Genomic DNA, 15621 nt, shown 5'->3' on the forward strand with positions numbered 1-15621 from the left:
CACAGCCTTTTTTATCCACTCGTCTACTGCTGGGCACTTGGGCTGTTTCCAGATCTTAGCTGTTGTAAACTGTGCTGCTATGAACACAGGGGTGAATACCTTCTTTCTGATTGGTGCTTCGGGTTTCCTAGGATCTCTTCCTAGAAGTGGCATCACTGGGTCAGATGGCAGTTCCATATTTAATTTTTGGAGGAAACTCCATACTGTTTTCTATAATGGTTGCACCAGTCTGCGTTCCCACCAGCAGTGTACTAGGGTTCCCTTTTCTCCACATCCTCACCAGCACTTGTCTGTTGATTTTTTGATGGTAGCCATTCTGACAGGTGTGAGGTGATGCTTCATTGTTGTTTTAATTTGCATCTCTCTGATGATCAGTGACTTTGAGCATTTTTTCATGTCTCTTGGCCATCTGTGTGTCCTCTTTGGAGAAGTGTCTATGTAGGTCCTTTGCCCATTTTTAGATTGGATTGTTTGTCTTTCTTGTTAAGTTTGTCTTCCTTATATATTTTGGATATTAACCCTTTATCAGATCTATCATTGCCAAATATGCTCTCTTTTCATTTTGTTGATGGTTTCTTTTGCTGTGCAGAGCTTTTTATTTTGATGTAGTCCCATTTGCTTATTTTCTCTCCTTAGTTTCCTTTGCCTTAGGAGATGTACCTGTAAACATGTTGCTACGAAAGATGTCTCAGATTTTGCTGCGTATGGTTTCTTCTAGGACTTTTATGGTTTCACGACTTACATTTAAGTCTTTTATCCATTTTGAGTTTATTCTTGCCTATAGTGTAAGTTGGTGGTCTAGTTTCATTTTTTTTGCATGTATCTGTCCAATTTTCCCAACACCATTTTCTGAAGAGACTGTTTTGACTCCATTGTATGTTCTTGCCTCCTTTCTCAAATATTGAGTGTAATGGCTTGGGTCCATTTCTGGGTTCTCTGTTCTGTTCCATTGATCTATATGCCTGTTCTTGTGCCAGTACCAGGCTGTTTTGATTACGGTGGCTTTGTAGTATTACTTGAAGTCTGGTATTGTGATTCTTCAATATAGAATAACAATAATTCTGTGAATTAGGTACTATTATTCCTATTTCACATATGAGAAAATGTAGGTATGGAAAGAATACATAACTTACTTAAAGTCATACATTTAGTGACTAGTAAATTCAGTAAATTTACCTTAATCATTATTATTATTACTACTACTAAACTTTTTCCAAAGACCTGGCTACTTTATTATTATTATTATTATTTAAAATATATTTTATTGATTTTTTACAGAGAGGAAGAGAGAGGGATAGAGAGTTAGAAACATCGATGAGAGAGAAACATCTATCAGCTGCCTCTTGCACACACCCTACTGGGGATGTGCCCGCAACCAAGGTACATGCCCTTGACTGGAATCGAACCTGGGACCTTTCAGTCTACAGGCCGATGCTCTATCCACTGAGCCAAACCGGTTTTGGCTATTAATACTTTTTTTTTTTAAATTCTCACCCAAGGGTATGCTGTTTTTTAAAATTCTCACCCAAGAATATGTATGGGGTGACACTCTAACCAACTGAATCACCTGGCCAGGCTCTGGCTACTTTGCTTTAAAAGAACTGCCTATTATTGTTAGTCATTGGACAACTGTTTTAAATTACTTTGGAGTCAAAAACCTCTTTGAAAATCTGAGAAAAGTTGTAGATTATTTTCCCAGAAAAATGCATGGTCTACAAATTTCTGCATAAAATCTTAATCTGGGCATGTAGTGCTTGAGAGCTACCTGTAGATTCTAGAATAATAGTTATCAAGTTTTAGTGAGTATATAAATCACCTGAGTTGCTTGTTAAAGTGCAAATTACCTGATTTCACAAATCCTCCCTTTAATAAGCACTTCAAATGATATATTGTATATGCAGGATGTTTTTAACAGCACTGTTTACAAAGCTCTTTCCTGAGATTGGAGAGTCTTGTTACCCCACTGCTATTTCAGAGTAGCTACTACCCAGGACATAAGTGTTTTGAAGCAGGTCTTTGTTATCAAATGGTTGTTCATTATCACAACTGCCATTAAAAACTCTGAGGTTGATGTTAAGGTATAATGTTTATCTTCCAATTTTCGTTTAAAAGAATATCATATATGCCTGAACAAATATGATTTACTTAAATTTATTTCCCAATTATTTGAATAGTCTAGAGATTACTGGTTTCCTTTGGTAATTAGCAACCCTTTATTACTGGTTGTTTTTTTTTTAATAGAATTTTCTCTCAGCAAGTTTATTTCTTATCCTACTTAAACAATGGTTTAAATTACTTATTTAGATTTTTTTTGTAATTATTTTTATTCGTAGGATGAACTTTCTGATGTTAGCCAAGGAGGATCTAAAGCTACCACTCCAGCATCAACAGCTGCTTCAGATGTGGCAGTACTTCCTGCTGACACGCCCTTAAAGGAAGACGCTGAAGGACCTGTGAAAGTTGCAGATGCACCGGATAAGGCAGACATAAGCAAGCATATTGAAATTCAAGTAGCCCAAGAAACTAGAAATGTATCAACAGGTACGTGACCCTAGTCCTTTTTTTTTTTTTTTTTCTTTAAGAGAAGAGAAGTAGAGGAAAGAGAGAAAGAGAAGAAACATTGATATGAGAAACATCAATTGGTTTCCTCTCACACACGCCCAGACCAGGGATCAAACCACAACCTGGGTATGTGCCCTGACCTTTGGTGTATGAGACAATGCTCTAAGCAACTGAGCCATCCTAGTTCATTACTTACTGGCAATGTTTTCAATAAATCCAGATGATGTGGGTATGAGAAAATTCATCATTGTGTTGATGCTTTGCATTTACAAAATAGAACAGCGGTCACCAACCGGTGGTCCGTGAGGTCTGAAAGGTTGGCGACCGCTGAAATAGATAAATAATTCATTGTAATCAATTACATGTAAGCTTAAAGAGGTGATGATTAAATAAAGTTCTGGCGAGAAAAATGTTGGGAGCTGGAGGGTTGGAGAGCCTAAAAGGTCAAAGGACCCTGTTTTTCTCTCCCTGCCTCAGATCGTTAGTCTGAGTTCTGGCCTAGGAGACATTGCACTGTGTCCCCAGAAATACAGATGAAAACTTTCTTTGGTTATTTACTAGTTTCTGATATTAACTCTTAATTGAGTATATGACATATTGTCTAACCCTATGTTTCCTAGAATATACTCTTTAAAAAAATTTTTTATGATCAGATTATGTATTTACAACCATAGAAACGATAAGATTTTTATATAAGGGATATATTTATTAATTAAGTCATCTTGTCCTTTCGTAAGGCTCTGCGGAAAATGAAGAGAAGTCAGAAGTTCAAGCGATCATCGAATCCACTCCTGAGTTGGATATGGACAAAGATCTCAGTGGATATAAAGGCTCAAGGTGCTGTAAATGTCGGATTAAGACATTTTATCCCTCTTTTCCTCTCTTTCAGAAGTACACTGTTTTTTCTGGTCTCTGACCAGACTGAATGCATTCACATGTTTTGCTGAAGAAATGTTGGTATTATATTTCAGTTTCTGTTGTTGAAACTGACATTGTACATGGTTTAAATGTTTTATGAAATATGACCTTTGCAGAATTAGGTATTAGAGCATGTGCAAGGTCAGGGAGAAAAGACAGCCGAAGGATATCCCCTACATATGGGAACTTAAGACTGCTCCCTTCAGAATTGAAAGTGTCTCATTGCACGTGGGGATATGGTTAGTGGTGAAAATTGTTACATAGCATCCTAACCAAGGTCATCTGAAATAGATTGATGTTCAAGAATGTCAGACAGGAGCTACTACCTTTTCATTTCTTCTATAAATTTTATCCTTTAATTAATAATTACCGTTAAAATACATGCCATTTATTGGTCATTTCTAGACATTGTGCAGTGGGCAGTAGTGGTTAAAAGCATAAGCCTAGGGTAAGACTGTGGATTTGAATCTGAGGTAAGTGTCCTCATCCATAAAAGGAGTTTATAATAATACCTCAGATCCGTGGTCGGCAAACTGCGGCTTGCGAGCCACATGCGGCTCTTTGGACCCTTGAGTGTGGCTCTTCCACAAAATAACACGGCCTGGGCAAGTCTATTTTGAGGAAGTGGCGTTAGAAGTTTAAGTTTAAAAAATTTGGCTCTCAAAAGAAATGTCAGTCGTTGTACTGTTGACATTTGGCTCTGTTGACTAATGAGTTTGCCGACCACTGCTAAGGCATCTCTTATATTTAATGGATGTGTTAACACTCCTGTGCATCTAGAATAGTAATAGCTATGTATGTACTTTCTTTGGAAGAATTGAGAACATGATGATGTTCTTGTGTATAGGGGTCTTCTTTTTTTGTATCTTGTATATAGTAAATATTTCATCTGTAAAAATCATACCTCACCCTAACCGGTTTGGCTCAGTGGATAGAGCATCGGCCTGCGGACTGAAGGGTCCCAGGTTCGATTCTGGTCAAGGGCATGTACCTTGGTTGCAGGCACATCCCTAATAGGGGGTGTGCAGCAGGCAGCTGATAGATGTTTCTCTATCATCAATGTTTCTAACTCTCTGTCCCTCTCCCTTCCTCTCTGTAAAAAATCAATAAAATATATATATTTTTTAAAAAATCACATCTCCTAGTTCTGAGAAATTTTCTCTTTATTTCTTCTTATTGTTTTCTCTTCCTCTTTCTTTCTTGAACACCTTTTAATGGACACTGAACATCTTGGACTGACCCTCATTTTTCTGTTCTCTCCTATTAATGTTCTAATTTCTGGATGATTTATTCCAACTTTACCTTTCAACCCTCATTGATATTTTTCCCCCTAAAAGTTTTTTTTTTCCATATTTATTTTGGGAGTGGTGCAGGTGCTGGCTAGCAGGGCTAAATTGGGAGGGGGGGCGGGAAGAGAGAGGACATCTGTAATACTTTCAACAATAAATATTTTAAAAATATATTTATCCTGGAAAAACAATTTTTTTTGTTTTCAAGTTCCTGCTGCTGCCTGCATTGTCTCCCTTTGCTCTGAGTGCCTCTGTCATAACCCATTTATTTTGGTTCTTTTATATAGAGATGCCTTTAAATGTCTGCTTTGCGGCTGTTTTGCTCAGACTGAAGTAAACGACTTATTCTCCGGTGTCCTCCCTATAACATTTAAACTTGGTTTCCATTATTCAGGGAGCTGTGTTGCAAGAAGGGAGGTCTGAGGATTGGCCTAGGCCTCATACTGTTTCTTGTGTCATCTTTCAGCCCAGTTTCTGTTATATGTCCCCCATGGATGCTCCTCTCCAAGGATTCCTGGTTCCTTCCATTCCCGGGCCTTTCAGGGGTTCTGGCAGCATACGGACTTCCTCCCTAACCCATTGGCTTAGGTGTCAGCTTTCTCTTGTCTGTTAAGTCAGTTTCTACTCTTTGCCAGTCGGTTTTCCATCTTACAGAATTTTGTTCACTTTTCATTTTCCCTAGTTTCTTTTTCTATTCCTTATGTCGTTGCAGGTTCTTTCTAATTCCTTTCTTATCATTTTAATTGATTTTTGAATTAAATGACTATGTTCAGGTGATAAATGACTATGTTCAATTCACCATGTTTAATTGGAAATTCTGCAAAAATTTGTTTTCCTATTACTGTAACATCAGTGTATAAACATACATGTATATCCCCTCTTCCCTCCACTCCTGCAAAAAAGGGTTACATTATACATAATGTTTTGCTGTTTGCTTTTAAAATATTTTTTTTAATTGACTTCAGAGAGTAAGGGAGAGAGAGAGGAAAACATTAATGATGAGAATCATCAATCAGCTGCCTCCTTCATGCCCCCTACTGGGGATGTAGCCCGAAACCTGGGCATGTGCCATGACCAGGTATCAAACCAACAACCTCTTGGTACATGGGTCGATGCTCAACCACTGGGCCATACCAGCCAGGCGAGAAATGTTTTAAAAAATCTCATTTTGCATTATTTGTAAATTATAGGTAAAAAAAAATTCCTATGTAACTTAGCCTATTGTATTCATTTAGACTGTTAAAGTCCTTATGGTATTTGTTGATTTGGTTTTGTTGTTTTTATTGCATAGCACTCCCACCAAAGGCATAGAGAACAAAGCTTTTGATCGCAACACGGAATCGCTCTTTGAAGAACTGTCTTCAGCTGGCTCAGGCCTAATTGGAGATGTGGACGAAGGAGCAGATTTACTAGGTATGATGGCTTATCTGAAGAAGTAGCATACTGTTTTAAAAATATATTTTTTTAAAATAAGAAATTTTAACACTTGATTTTTCTGAGATTTCTGTGAGTATTCTGTTTCAGCTCTATGGGAAATGTAATCATTTTAGAATTTGTCATTGAAGAACATCTGGTTTGAAAAGAATATAGTGCTTTTGGCTCTTTCACTATTCATTGGTGACCTTTGCCAAATAGATCAACCACTCTGGGCCTTAGTTTCTTTTGGTATTAAAGGAGGAGGTTGGACTCCGTTTCAGGGGTTGGGTAAACACAGCTCACCTATGTGTGTGAAGAAAGTTTTCTTGGAACGCCTTCACACTCATTTGTTTATTCATTGTCTATAGTTGCCTTTGCACTACAATATGGGACCTAAGTAGTCTGCAACAAAGATCATATAGCTTAAAAGCCTAAAGTATTCACCATCTGGCCCTGTACAGAAAAGTTTGCCAACTCCTGCTCTAGGTGATCTTTAAAGACCCTTCCAGTAATAATTACATGATTATAACTCATGTGAAGTAGTTTTGGTGTATACCTTCAAACCTTACAGAAATTGAAAACCTCATAGTATTAAAAATCTATGCCTCTGTGTTAAATTATTGATTACCAGTCATGTCCTTGAGAGTTTGAAGTATTTTCTGAAGGAAACATAAATTCTGTATAAATAGAGCTCTCAGTCTATCTAATAAGAGAGATTGAAAGTATATAAATAGCCGAAACCGGTTTGGCTCAGTGGATAGAGCGTCAGCCTGCGGACTCCAGGGTCCCAGGTTCGATTCTGGTCAAGGGCATGTACCTTGGTTGCGGGCACATCCCCAGTAGGGGGTGTGCAAGAGGCAGCTGATCGATGTTTCTCTCTCATCGATGTTTCTAACTCTCTATCCCTCTCTCTTCCTCTCTGTAAAAAATCAGTAAAATATATTAAAAAAAAAAGTATATAAATAAAAGTGTTCTGTGTTAGACATAGACTCCCACTGTTAAAATCTAAGGAAAACATTGGGAATAATTGAACGAGTTTGCATTTCTCAATGGAGGACTAAAGGATTAATTCATAAAGAATACTCCATTTTTACATTTAAATTTATGGTTTAATTTTAGTGAACATTAAATTATGCATGAAAAGTTCTTTAAGATTTGATTAGTTTAAGAAACTAACTCCTTGGCAAAATTGAAGAGCAGAAGTAAAAAATGCTAGAAAGAAGAATTTTGGAATGCTTAATTTTAAATTTAGATTCAAATTTATATACAGTAAAATTCATTCTTTTTGGTGAATATTTTTAGTTTTGACAAATGCATAGATTTATGTAATGACTACCAGAATCATAAAAATCACCCCAAAAATTTCCTTCTGCTGCCCCATTGAATTTAACCAGAATGAGAACTTGTTTTGTTGTTTTTAATTGATTTCAGAGAAGAAGGGAGAGAGAGAGATAGAAACATCAATGATGAGAAAGAATAATCGATCAGCTGTCTCTTGCACACTCTCTACTGGGGACAGAGCCGCATCCCAGGCATGTGCCCTGATCAGGAATTGAGCCATAACATTCTGGTTGATGCTCAACCACTGAGCCACACTGGCCGGGCCAGAATGCGTACTTTTTATTGTAGTTTGTACACTTTGCTGCCTCATAGTCCAATATTGAATAATATAATATTTGAAGATGGTAACCCACACTTTTTTTAAAAAGAGTTAAGAAGCTACATAATACTTAGAAATAATTGTGGTCTTTTAAATCAAATATTTTCTGAAAGCTTTCATCTTTAAGTCAGAAAATTAAAACATAATAAATAGGTTAAAAGCAAAATCCTGACACTGTGGCTTCCTTTCCACTTTGAAAAGAAATAGTCTATAAACTATCTTCTCCCTTTTGCAGATATTGGTATATTTATTTCTAGAAAGCTTCAGATTAGGAGATTTAAAAATATTATCATAAGTGTAGCAACTTGTGCCTACATGAACACTTTTTGGTCAATAATGATAAATGAAATTCCAAGGCACATATTTGTTCGTGGCTTCTCTTCTGTGCAGTTCAGTGACAGCTACTGAGGCCTAATGCTCGCTAAATGGAATACAGCTAAACTAACAAAATGGTTTCCCAAGGTTCGTTAATGGGCCAGGGTTAAGTAAGTACATGGCCCATTTATATAACTCATTATTCATTTGTCTAGTTACTGTATTACTATAAAACTCTCTAGTTTGAGGATATAAAGTTTTTTGTAATCATATATGTGCTTAGTTTACTTTTTTCTGATTTTAATAATTTAAAAGAGATAACTATCCCTCACGGTTTGTCCTTTATCTTGATTGGTATCTCATCCCCTGACTTTTTTTTTTTTTTCCCCCCTGACTTTATTTTTATTGAACCCTTTCTCCATTCACTTAGTCACTTATTCCCCATAGCCACACTCTAGAACTTGGAAATTACACATTCATACATCCTTCTTTTGGGATTTTCTTTCTCTTGATTTTCTGTATTTTCTACTTCTCCATCTTTACTAACTTCTTTATGTTATTATTGAAACATGTTCAGTTCTTGACTATTTAAAAATAAAAACACTGCCCTCCTCTGACTCTCTAGCTTCAGTTGCTACCCCCCGCTGCCACTCACTCTTCTCCCATTTCTAGTCACACTTTTATTCAGCAACATCAATGAGGTGTGTTATGTGCTTGGGACAGTTCTTGATGCCATGATACATCAGTGAACAAAACAGGCTTCTTAGAAGTGTGGCTACTTTTAGCAGAAGTCCCACTTGCATCTCAGCCGGCTGCAGTCTGAGTGGTTTTCTCCCCCACCCTTGCCTTGCCTGAGACAGCCTCTTGTTTGCTGTGTCCAATGGTTCCTTCTCAGTTATTTCACATGACTTCTCAGATAGCATTTGTCTTTAAAATTGTCTTTGCTGGCTTTCTGGAATATCAGACTTATCAGACTGCCCTGCATTCTCTTCAGTCTTCTCTGCAGGCTCCCCTTCTCTGCCCATCTGTCAGCTGCCAGTGTTCCTGCCCCAAGGCTGCTGCTTTGTTTGGGAAATCCCATTTGCTGTTGTTGTTTCTTGGCTTTCATGGCTGATTGTTCCAAAGTTTTCATCTCCATCTAAGATCTTTCTCTAGAGCCCAGACTGTTACATTCAAACAGCCCATAGACAGCTCTGAGATGATTTGTAGGACTTTACATTCGATATGCCCAAAGTTCAGTTCATCATCATCTTTATTGTCCTGTCCTCCAAGGCTCTTCTTATACCAACTTGTACTAACTCAGTGAATGAACGACCTCACCATCCACTCAGGTCTCCATTCTAGATCTCTCCTTATCTTACAACCAATCGCAAATAATTGTTTGTTTCCTTTCTTTAAAAAACACACAACTGTTATCTGCCTCCATTTGGGCTCTGCTTAAATGGCACACCCTCCTTAGAAATTCTGTCTTGATCCTATAGTTAAATCTTAGTTATCACTGAGATATATTTTCATAGCACTGCATTTTATTTATTATGCCACTCTTCATATTTTACTGTAATTTTTTATAGACCTGGTACCTTTCTTCTTGAATAGACAGTAAGCTCAATGTGGCCATGGCAGCTGTGTCTTTTGCTCATTGTCGAGTCTTCCCTACATTGCACAGCAGCTAAGTGAATGGATTCCTAAGTAGTTCTAACCGTTTTGTTTCACCTCTAAATCTGTGAGCCTTCATCTTTTGGAGTTAAAACTCCTTTCCTGGAGAGATCAGTGTACTTTTGGGGAAATGCCTGTACAGAACTGGGTAAAAGTGTGTGTACTTTCTCAAGAGGCTAACAGACAAATTGGAAACCCATCTATGGACCCAACTTGAGACTCAAAGGTAAAATCAAATGAGGTGTCTATGATTTTGAAAACGACCAGGGAGTTTTTTGCTTGTTTTAGTAGGTAAGGTTTCCAAATATGCTAGACCTAAGTTTATGTTTGGTTGAAGTCTTGAATAGAAATGGGGCCACTTCCAGTTACGTTTTTCTTTTGGTTATGAGTTACTGTTTATTGATATATTTCAAAATAAAAATCTTGAACAATTCTTTTGATGATATATTAAATTTATACACTAAATTTTAAGAGAATTCTTTATTAGGAATGTGTAAACTTTAGGGCCTACATTATAGGACATGATTCCCATATAACACATATTTTGATTTTTCATATTTATAATATTTATACTTTATTGTGTTTTGTTAATGGTTTCTACACACCTTTCAATTTTATTGTCTCCTCTCATTTTGAAGTAAATGAGTGGAGATCTTGCTTTCTGAAAACAATCTAATTGAAGTTCTCTTTCATTTTCCTCTTGGGCTGCTTACCCAGGAGAATATTCTGGTGTGTATGCTTTTAAATACTTTAATATACTGCTTTTTAAGCAAGGTGTTCTTGGCTGCTGTTCTCATTTAATGCTTTCTCATCATTTTTTTTCTGCTCAGCTATTTTTTTGTGTCCTACACATATTTTCAGCTTTTATGCTTATCTCCCTGTATGCTTGAGAGTTTATAGCAAACAAGGTCATTATATAAACTTCTTCAAATAAGTCTAAACTTTATTTCTCCTGACTCTATAGCTTTATAGAAAAGTTAATAGTAGTGTTTAAATATTTTCACATATCTTGCCAAAATTCATTTTGAATTGGAATGTAGAAACTTTTAGATTTTCTTTATTTTCAGTTTTTGGAAAATACATAGATAATTAAACAAACACTATTTCTGATATTTAGTTCTTCATGGTGGTAGTATTCTGATCTTTGAGAATATTTGAAATAATTATAATATGGACAAAATATGAGTCCATATATAAGCATTGAATTTCTAGCATTGCGAGGTTGGTTTTATATTAAATTATCTTTAAGTCATTTGAAGTATTACCTTAAAAAAAAAAAAGGGACATGTTAACATAGTTTTCTTTAGATATATTTTCTTCCTCTTTGGCTGTGTTATGTATATTGCTTCTCCCATTGTATATAATTTTCTAACCTTAGCTTAGGGTAAGTGAGCAATGAGTTTGGGTTTTTCTTTGCTTTTTTTTTTATTTGTTTGTTTTTGTGACTTTTTGAGATACATTCCCTACTGTGTTCTTTTATTTCTTGTGTTTCTTATGAGTAATAAATTAGTTTTCTTCTCCTTAAAGATCACTACATTGGATCTTGCATTGAGTGCTCTACCTGCCTACCTTAGAGGACTCACCAAATTACTAAACACGGTTCTGTAAAGTGACAACTGAACGTTCTCATTAACATTAACACTTTGAAGGAAACGTATATTATTGATCTGGGGTTTTCAATCTAATTATATTCCATTTTATTATGCAACAGAATTGGTAAAGCATTTATTTTTTAGGTCTAACCTATCTGAGCATCCTTATGAATGAAGGAAATCATTGTAATTTCTGTCTTTTGCACATCATTATGCATTAAATCATGGCATTGTGATTCCAGATGGTTTTCATATCATGCATAAAACTTTACAGATTAACAATCTATTTTCATGTTGTTTCTTATACAAAACGTTTCTTGTTCTTTGTTTTTGCTTTACATGGAATGCATGGGCTTTAAGAACATAATTTCTTTGGTAAGGTTTCATCTGCATTGGGGTTTCGTCTTTCGTTGGCCTTGTTTCTGCCTGTTCTCTATGAATAAGGTCTAATTTTTCGGCAAAAGCCTAAAATACCAGCCTATGATTTGGAAAAGACTTCTGATCCATATTAATGCTGTTCCTTTTTCTCCCCCTAAATGCTGCTACATTTTGTAATGTTTGGCAGAAGAGTCTTGATCCTTTTGAGATATTTTGAGAAAATACAGACTAATGTTTATGAAGAATTGACTAGCAAAATCTTTAGCATTGTTTTGTGATGGAAAATTATAATTTTATAATCCACTCAAGTAGATATATCAATTTAAATTATAGACAAAATGAGATTACTAAAGATAAACTTTATAAAATTTGGAACGATAGCTTTTAAGTTATATAATTTTTGATAAATTTATTTTCAAAGTTTTTATCCTTTTTTTTTTTTTTTTTGCCTAGGAATGGGTCGTGAAGTTGAGAATCTTATATTAGAAAATACACAACTGTTGGAAACCAAGTAAGTATATATAGAGTTTTAATAAGGGAAAGATGCTGACTTTTGTTCTTGTCTAAGCCAATGACATGTCTCCATTTCAACACAGCACTAATGCCGCCTTACTACCCCATCTATTCCCCTTCTCTGTGGATGGGTTGGTGTGTACACACACATACACACACGTCATGGGACCTAATTTCACGGATAAGTAGTTTTCATAGCTCAGTTTGTTTGCAGAGATTTTTATCTTTCCACTATACAGCTATCCAGGCTTTCTGTTAATATTTCTGCAAACATGTTTTGCTCTATACCCAGCCACCTATTTTGAGTTCCCACTATAATTGTAGGTTCTCAGGTACAGTCTGTGGGTCTTAGGCCCTCAAACACATTGGCGTCTTGTTTAGTGGGGTGGGTCCTGAGTCATGTGAAAAACATCGGGCTACATTGTTAATTTGTTGTGTCAGAGCAACGTTGGAACATTTGTGTATGTCCAAAACAGACCGAATCTGTAATGAACTCCTGTGTCCACTGTACCCAAAAGGAAAATAGATCGCAGATTTTTTTTTCTAGTGCAGACTTTTTTCTCATTATTAAAGGTAAATATAAGAATTAATTTTACTTTATTGACTAGGTAATATCTTCAGAACTTATTAACAACAGTACCCTTATGGATGCTACATTTATCCACAAACGACATCAGGTAGAATGCCTTTGAAGTACTCAGTTATTCAGCTTTACGATTGTGTATACTTTAGTCTGCAAAAGAATAAGCTGAAAGATGGAAAGAATATTTACTTGTAACGATGCACTTGAAATGTGTTTCTTAGAAATGCTTTGAATGTAGTGAAGAACGATCTGATAGCAAAAGTGGATGAACTGACCTGTGAGAAAGATGTGCTGCAAGGGGAGTTGGAGGCTGTGAAACAAGCCAAATTGAAGCTGGAGGAAAAGAACAAAGAACTGGAGGAAGAGCTGAGGAAGTAAGTTTTCGCTGTGTTGCTCTAAACCTAACAGTCTTAGCCAGTGAGCCTCCACCGGTTATAAGGAGAGCCCTGAGACTGGTGCCGTCACCCTTCTCAAACCAGGAAGGACCAGGAGCTACCCGGGACAGGGTCAAGTGTCAACTGATTGCCTCTGCTGTGAGCAGGTCCCCCATTTACTGAATATTAGCATTTTTGTGTTTGTCATGATGTGAAAAAAAGTTACAAGAACTATTCAAATATTGCTAATAAGGAAATTAGAAACATCCTTTTCTTTCACCCAACCTTTTTTAATATGTGGGTTCCCTCCCCTCGCCGCACCCCCCCCCCCTCCTGCCCACTTGTACAGTGCTGTGGTAATGTTGTCCTAAATAAAGACTCTGTTTGGAAACAAAAATAGTCATTTAGTGGTGGTTAAAATTTGTTGCCTACTCTTTCATTCTTTAAAAAGGTGAACTCAACTCACAAACATGTTTTGTGTGTTTTTTCCTGCTAGAGCTCGTGCAGAAGCTGAAGATGCAAGGCAAAAAGCAAAAGATGACGATGATGTAGGTTTACATTTTTGGGGCTTTTTTCTTATCACAATTTTGTATTGGCGGGAAGTCTTACTAATTAAACTTCGGATAGAGTATTATAAAGATTAAAAAAAGCCAGAAGGCATGTTTGTGGTCAGGAGATGGGTAGCTTCTGCTCCCACGTGGTTTCCAGACAATTTTCTAGCTGCATGTGATGTGCTTATCCTCCCCTATGGCTCTGTGCTCTGACCTGCATGTTGAAGCTCATGGACCAACAGGGACATTTTGAGTTTTTGGTTTTGGTCTGGCTACAAGTTTTCACTTAGAAAATTAATAATAAAAATTGTTTAATAGCATTAAACATTAAAAAGATGAAGGGAAGAGAGTGGGTAGAGATGGATAAGGGTACAGGTGGGGGTGGTAAATGGTGATGGGAAAAAAATGAAGTCTAGCATTTAATACTAGGCCACTAGCCCATAATGTCATCAACATATTTCAATACGAAAATATAAATAAGCTTCTTCCCAATATTATTAGCATACTAGGCTATTCTGTTGGTAGCTATTTTATCATTCCTGTAACAGGTGCTTGCTACTTGAGTTTTGATAGCTACTTGAGCTATCTGGGTGTCCTGGGCAGAATAATTAGTTGGTGCCCCTTCAATCTCTTATTTGTTTTTTTAATACAATATTTGATACATAAAATATATATGTAACATAACTAAGTTATGGATAGTAACTTAACATTATAATTAACATTATGAACCCAACCGACACTAACCAACTAAGCTACCCACCCAGGGCCAGCAATTAACTTTTTTGGTTAGAGTTTAAAATCTGCACTATTTTTTATTTCTTTTATGTTCAAATATCTGTATTTATATTCAGAAATTAAACTGTCTACCTCTTTTTGTTAATAAGTAATTGTTTATATCTATTAGTTTTATTTTTGTAAGGTCATTTTAAGTGATCCATTAGATTAGAAATTAAGGAATGTTTAAGAGCTTGAAGATTTCCTTATGTCTGAGATAACACCCAAACAGGTATAGGCTCTCAGAGTGATCTGTAGTCTTCGTTTCATTACAGAGTGATATCCCCACAGCCCAGAGGAAGCGGTTTACTAGAGTAGAAATGGCCCGCGTTCTAATGGAGAGAAACCAGTATAAAGAGAGATTGATGGAGCTTCAGGAAGCTGTTCGATGGACAGAGATGATTCGGTTTGTATGAGAAGTATCTCTGGTATTTTTCTAGTTTTTTTTTTGTTTTGTTTTGTTTTTAGCTTTTCCTAGAAATTCCTTCATTCAGAATTAAGAGCTCTTCCTTTGGGGATCCAAGCCCCTTGCTCTCTTTACTAGGAGAGACTTTCAAAAGTAACACTTGGAATTGGCAACAGCATGTGATTAAAATGGGCATCTTTGGGGCCAGTAAAGGGCTCTTGGAGAATGTTCCTATAACCTTTTAAACACAATTGTTATTACTTAGGAATGGTGTTCATTTCTCAGAAGAATATAGAAATTGACACTACTTTTGCAGTAATGTCAGGAAATACAAGCATTTCATATGCCAATAGGAAACAGTCATTTTTACTCAGTGTCTTCCTATAAAATGGTCTTGCTGAATTTTATCTCCCTTTCCAACTTCATGCAAACTGCCACTTCTGTTGATATCTTTGTCAGTTGGATCTTAAATCTCACCTCTAATGCTGCCATCTAATGGTCAGATTCTCAGTTACAGTATTCCTTTAATTTAGGAAGAGCTCATGAAAAGTTTGTAGTCACCCCCTAATTTGCCCACATTTTTGAGTTTGGACTATTACATCAGATTTACCAGTAATAGTACACACATACACAT

General features: G+C 36.3%; 2 protein-coding genes across 5 annotated transcripts in view; one reads left to right on the forward strand and one right to left on the reverse strand.

Annotated features, from left to right (window-relative positions):
- Window positions 1-15621, reverse strand: part of LUC7L3 (LUC7 like 3 pre-mRNA splicing factor) — a 263776-nt gene that overhangs the window by 61711 nt on the left and 186444 nt on the right. The window lies entirely within an intron of this gene.
- The window catches only part of SPAG9 (sperm associated antigen 9), a 109464-nt gene that overhangs the window by 60912 nt on the left and 32931 nt on the right, over window positions 1-15621 (forward strand). For all 4 annotated transcript variants that reach the window (XM_054709873.1, XM_054709874.1, XM_054709875.1 and 1 more), the window contains exons 6-12: window positions 2334-2541; window positions 3300-3399; window positions 6061-6182; window positions 12240-12297; window positions 13104-13256; window positions 13753-13804; window positions 14857-14987. In XM_054709873.1, the coding sequence (XP_054565848.1) occupies window positions 2334-2541; window positions 3300-3399; window positions 6061-6182; window positions 12240-12297; window positions 13104-13256; window positions 13753-13804; window positions 14857-14987 (824 nt within the window). The remainder of the gene's footprint in view (window positions 1-2333; window positions 2542-3299; window positions 3400-6060; window positions 6183-12239; window positions 12298-13103; window positions 13257-13752; window positions 13805-14856; window positions 14988-15621) is intronic.

This window comes from Eptesicus fuscus, chromosome 20, assembly GCF_027574615.1.
Source record: "Eptesicus fuscus isolate TK198812 chromosome 20, DD_ASM_mEF_20220401, whole genome shotgun sequence".
Taxonomy (NCBI): Eukaryota; Metazoa; Chordata; class Mammalia; order Chiroptera; family Vespertilionidae; genus Eptesicus; species Eptesicus fuscus.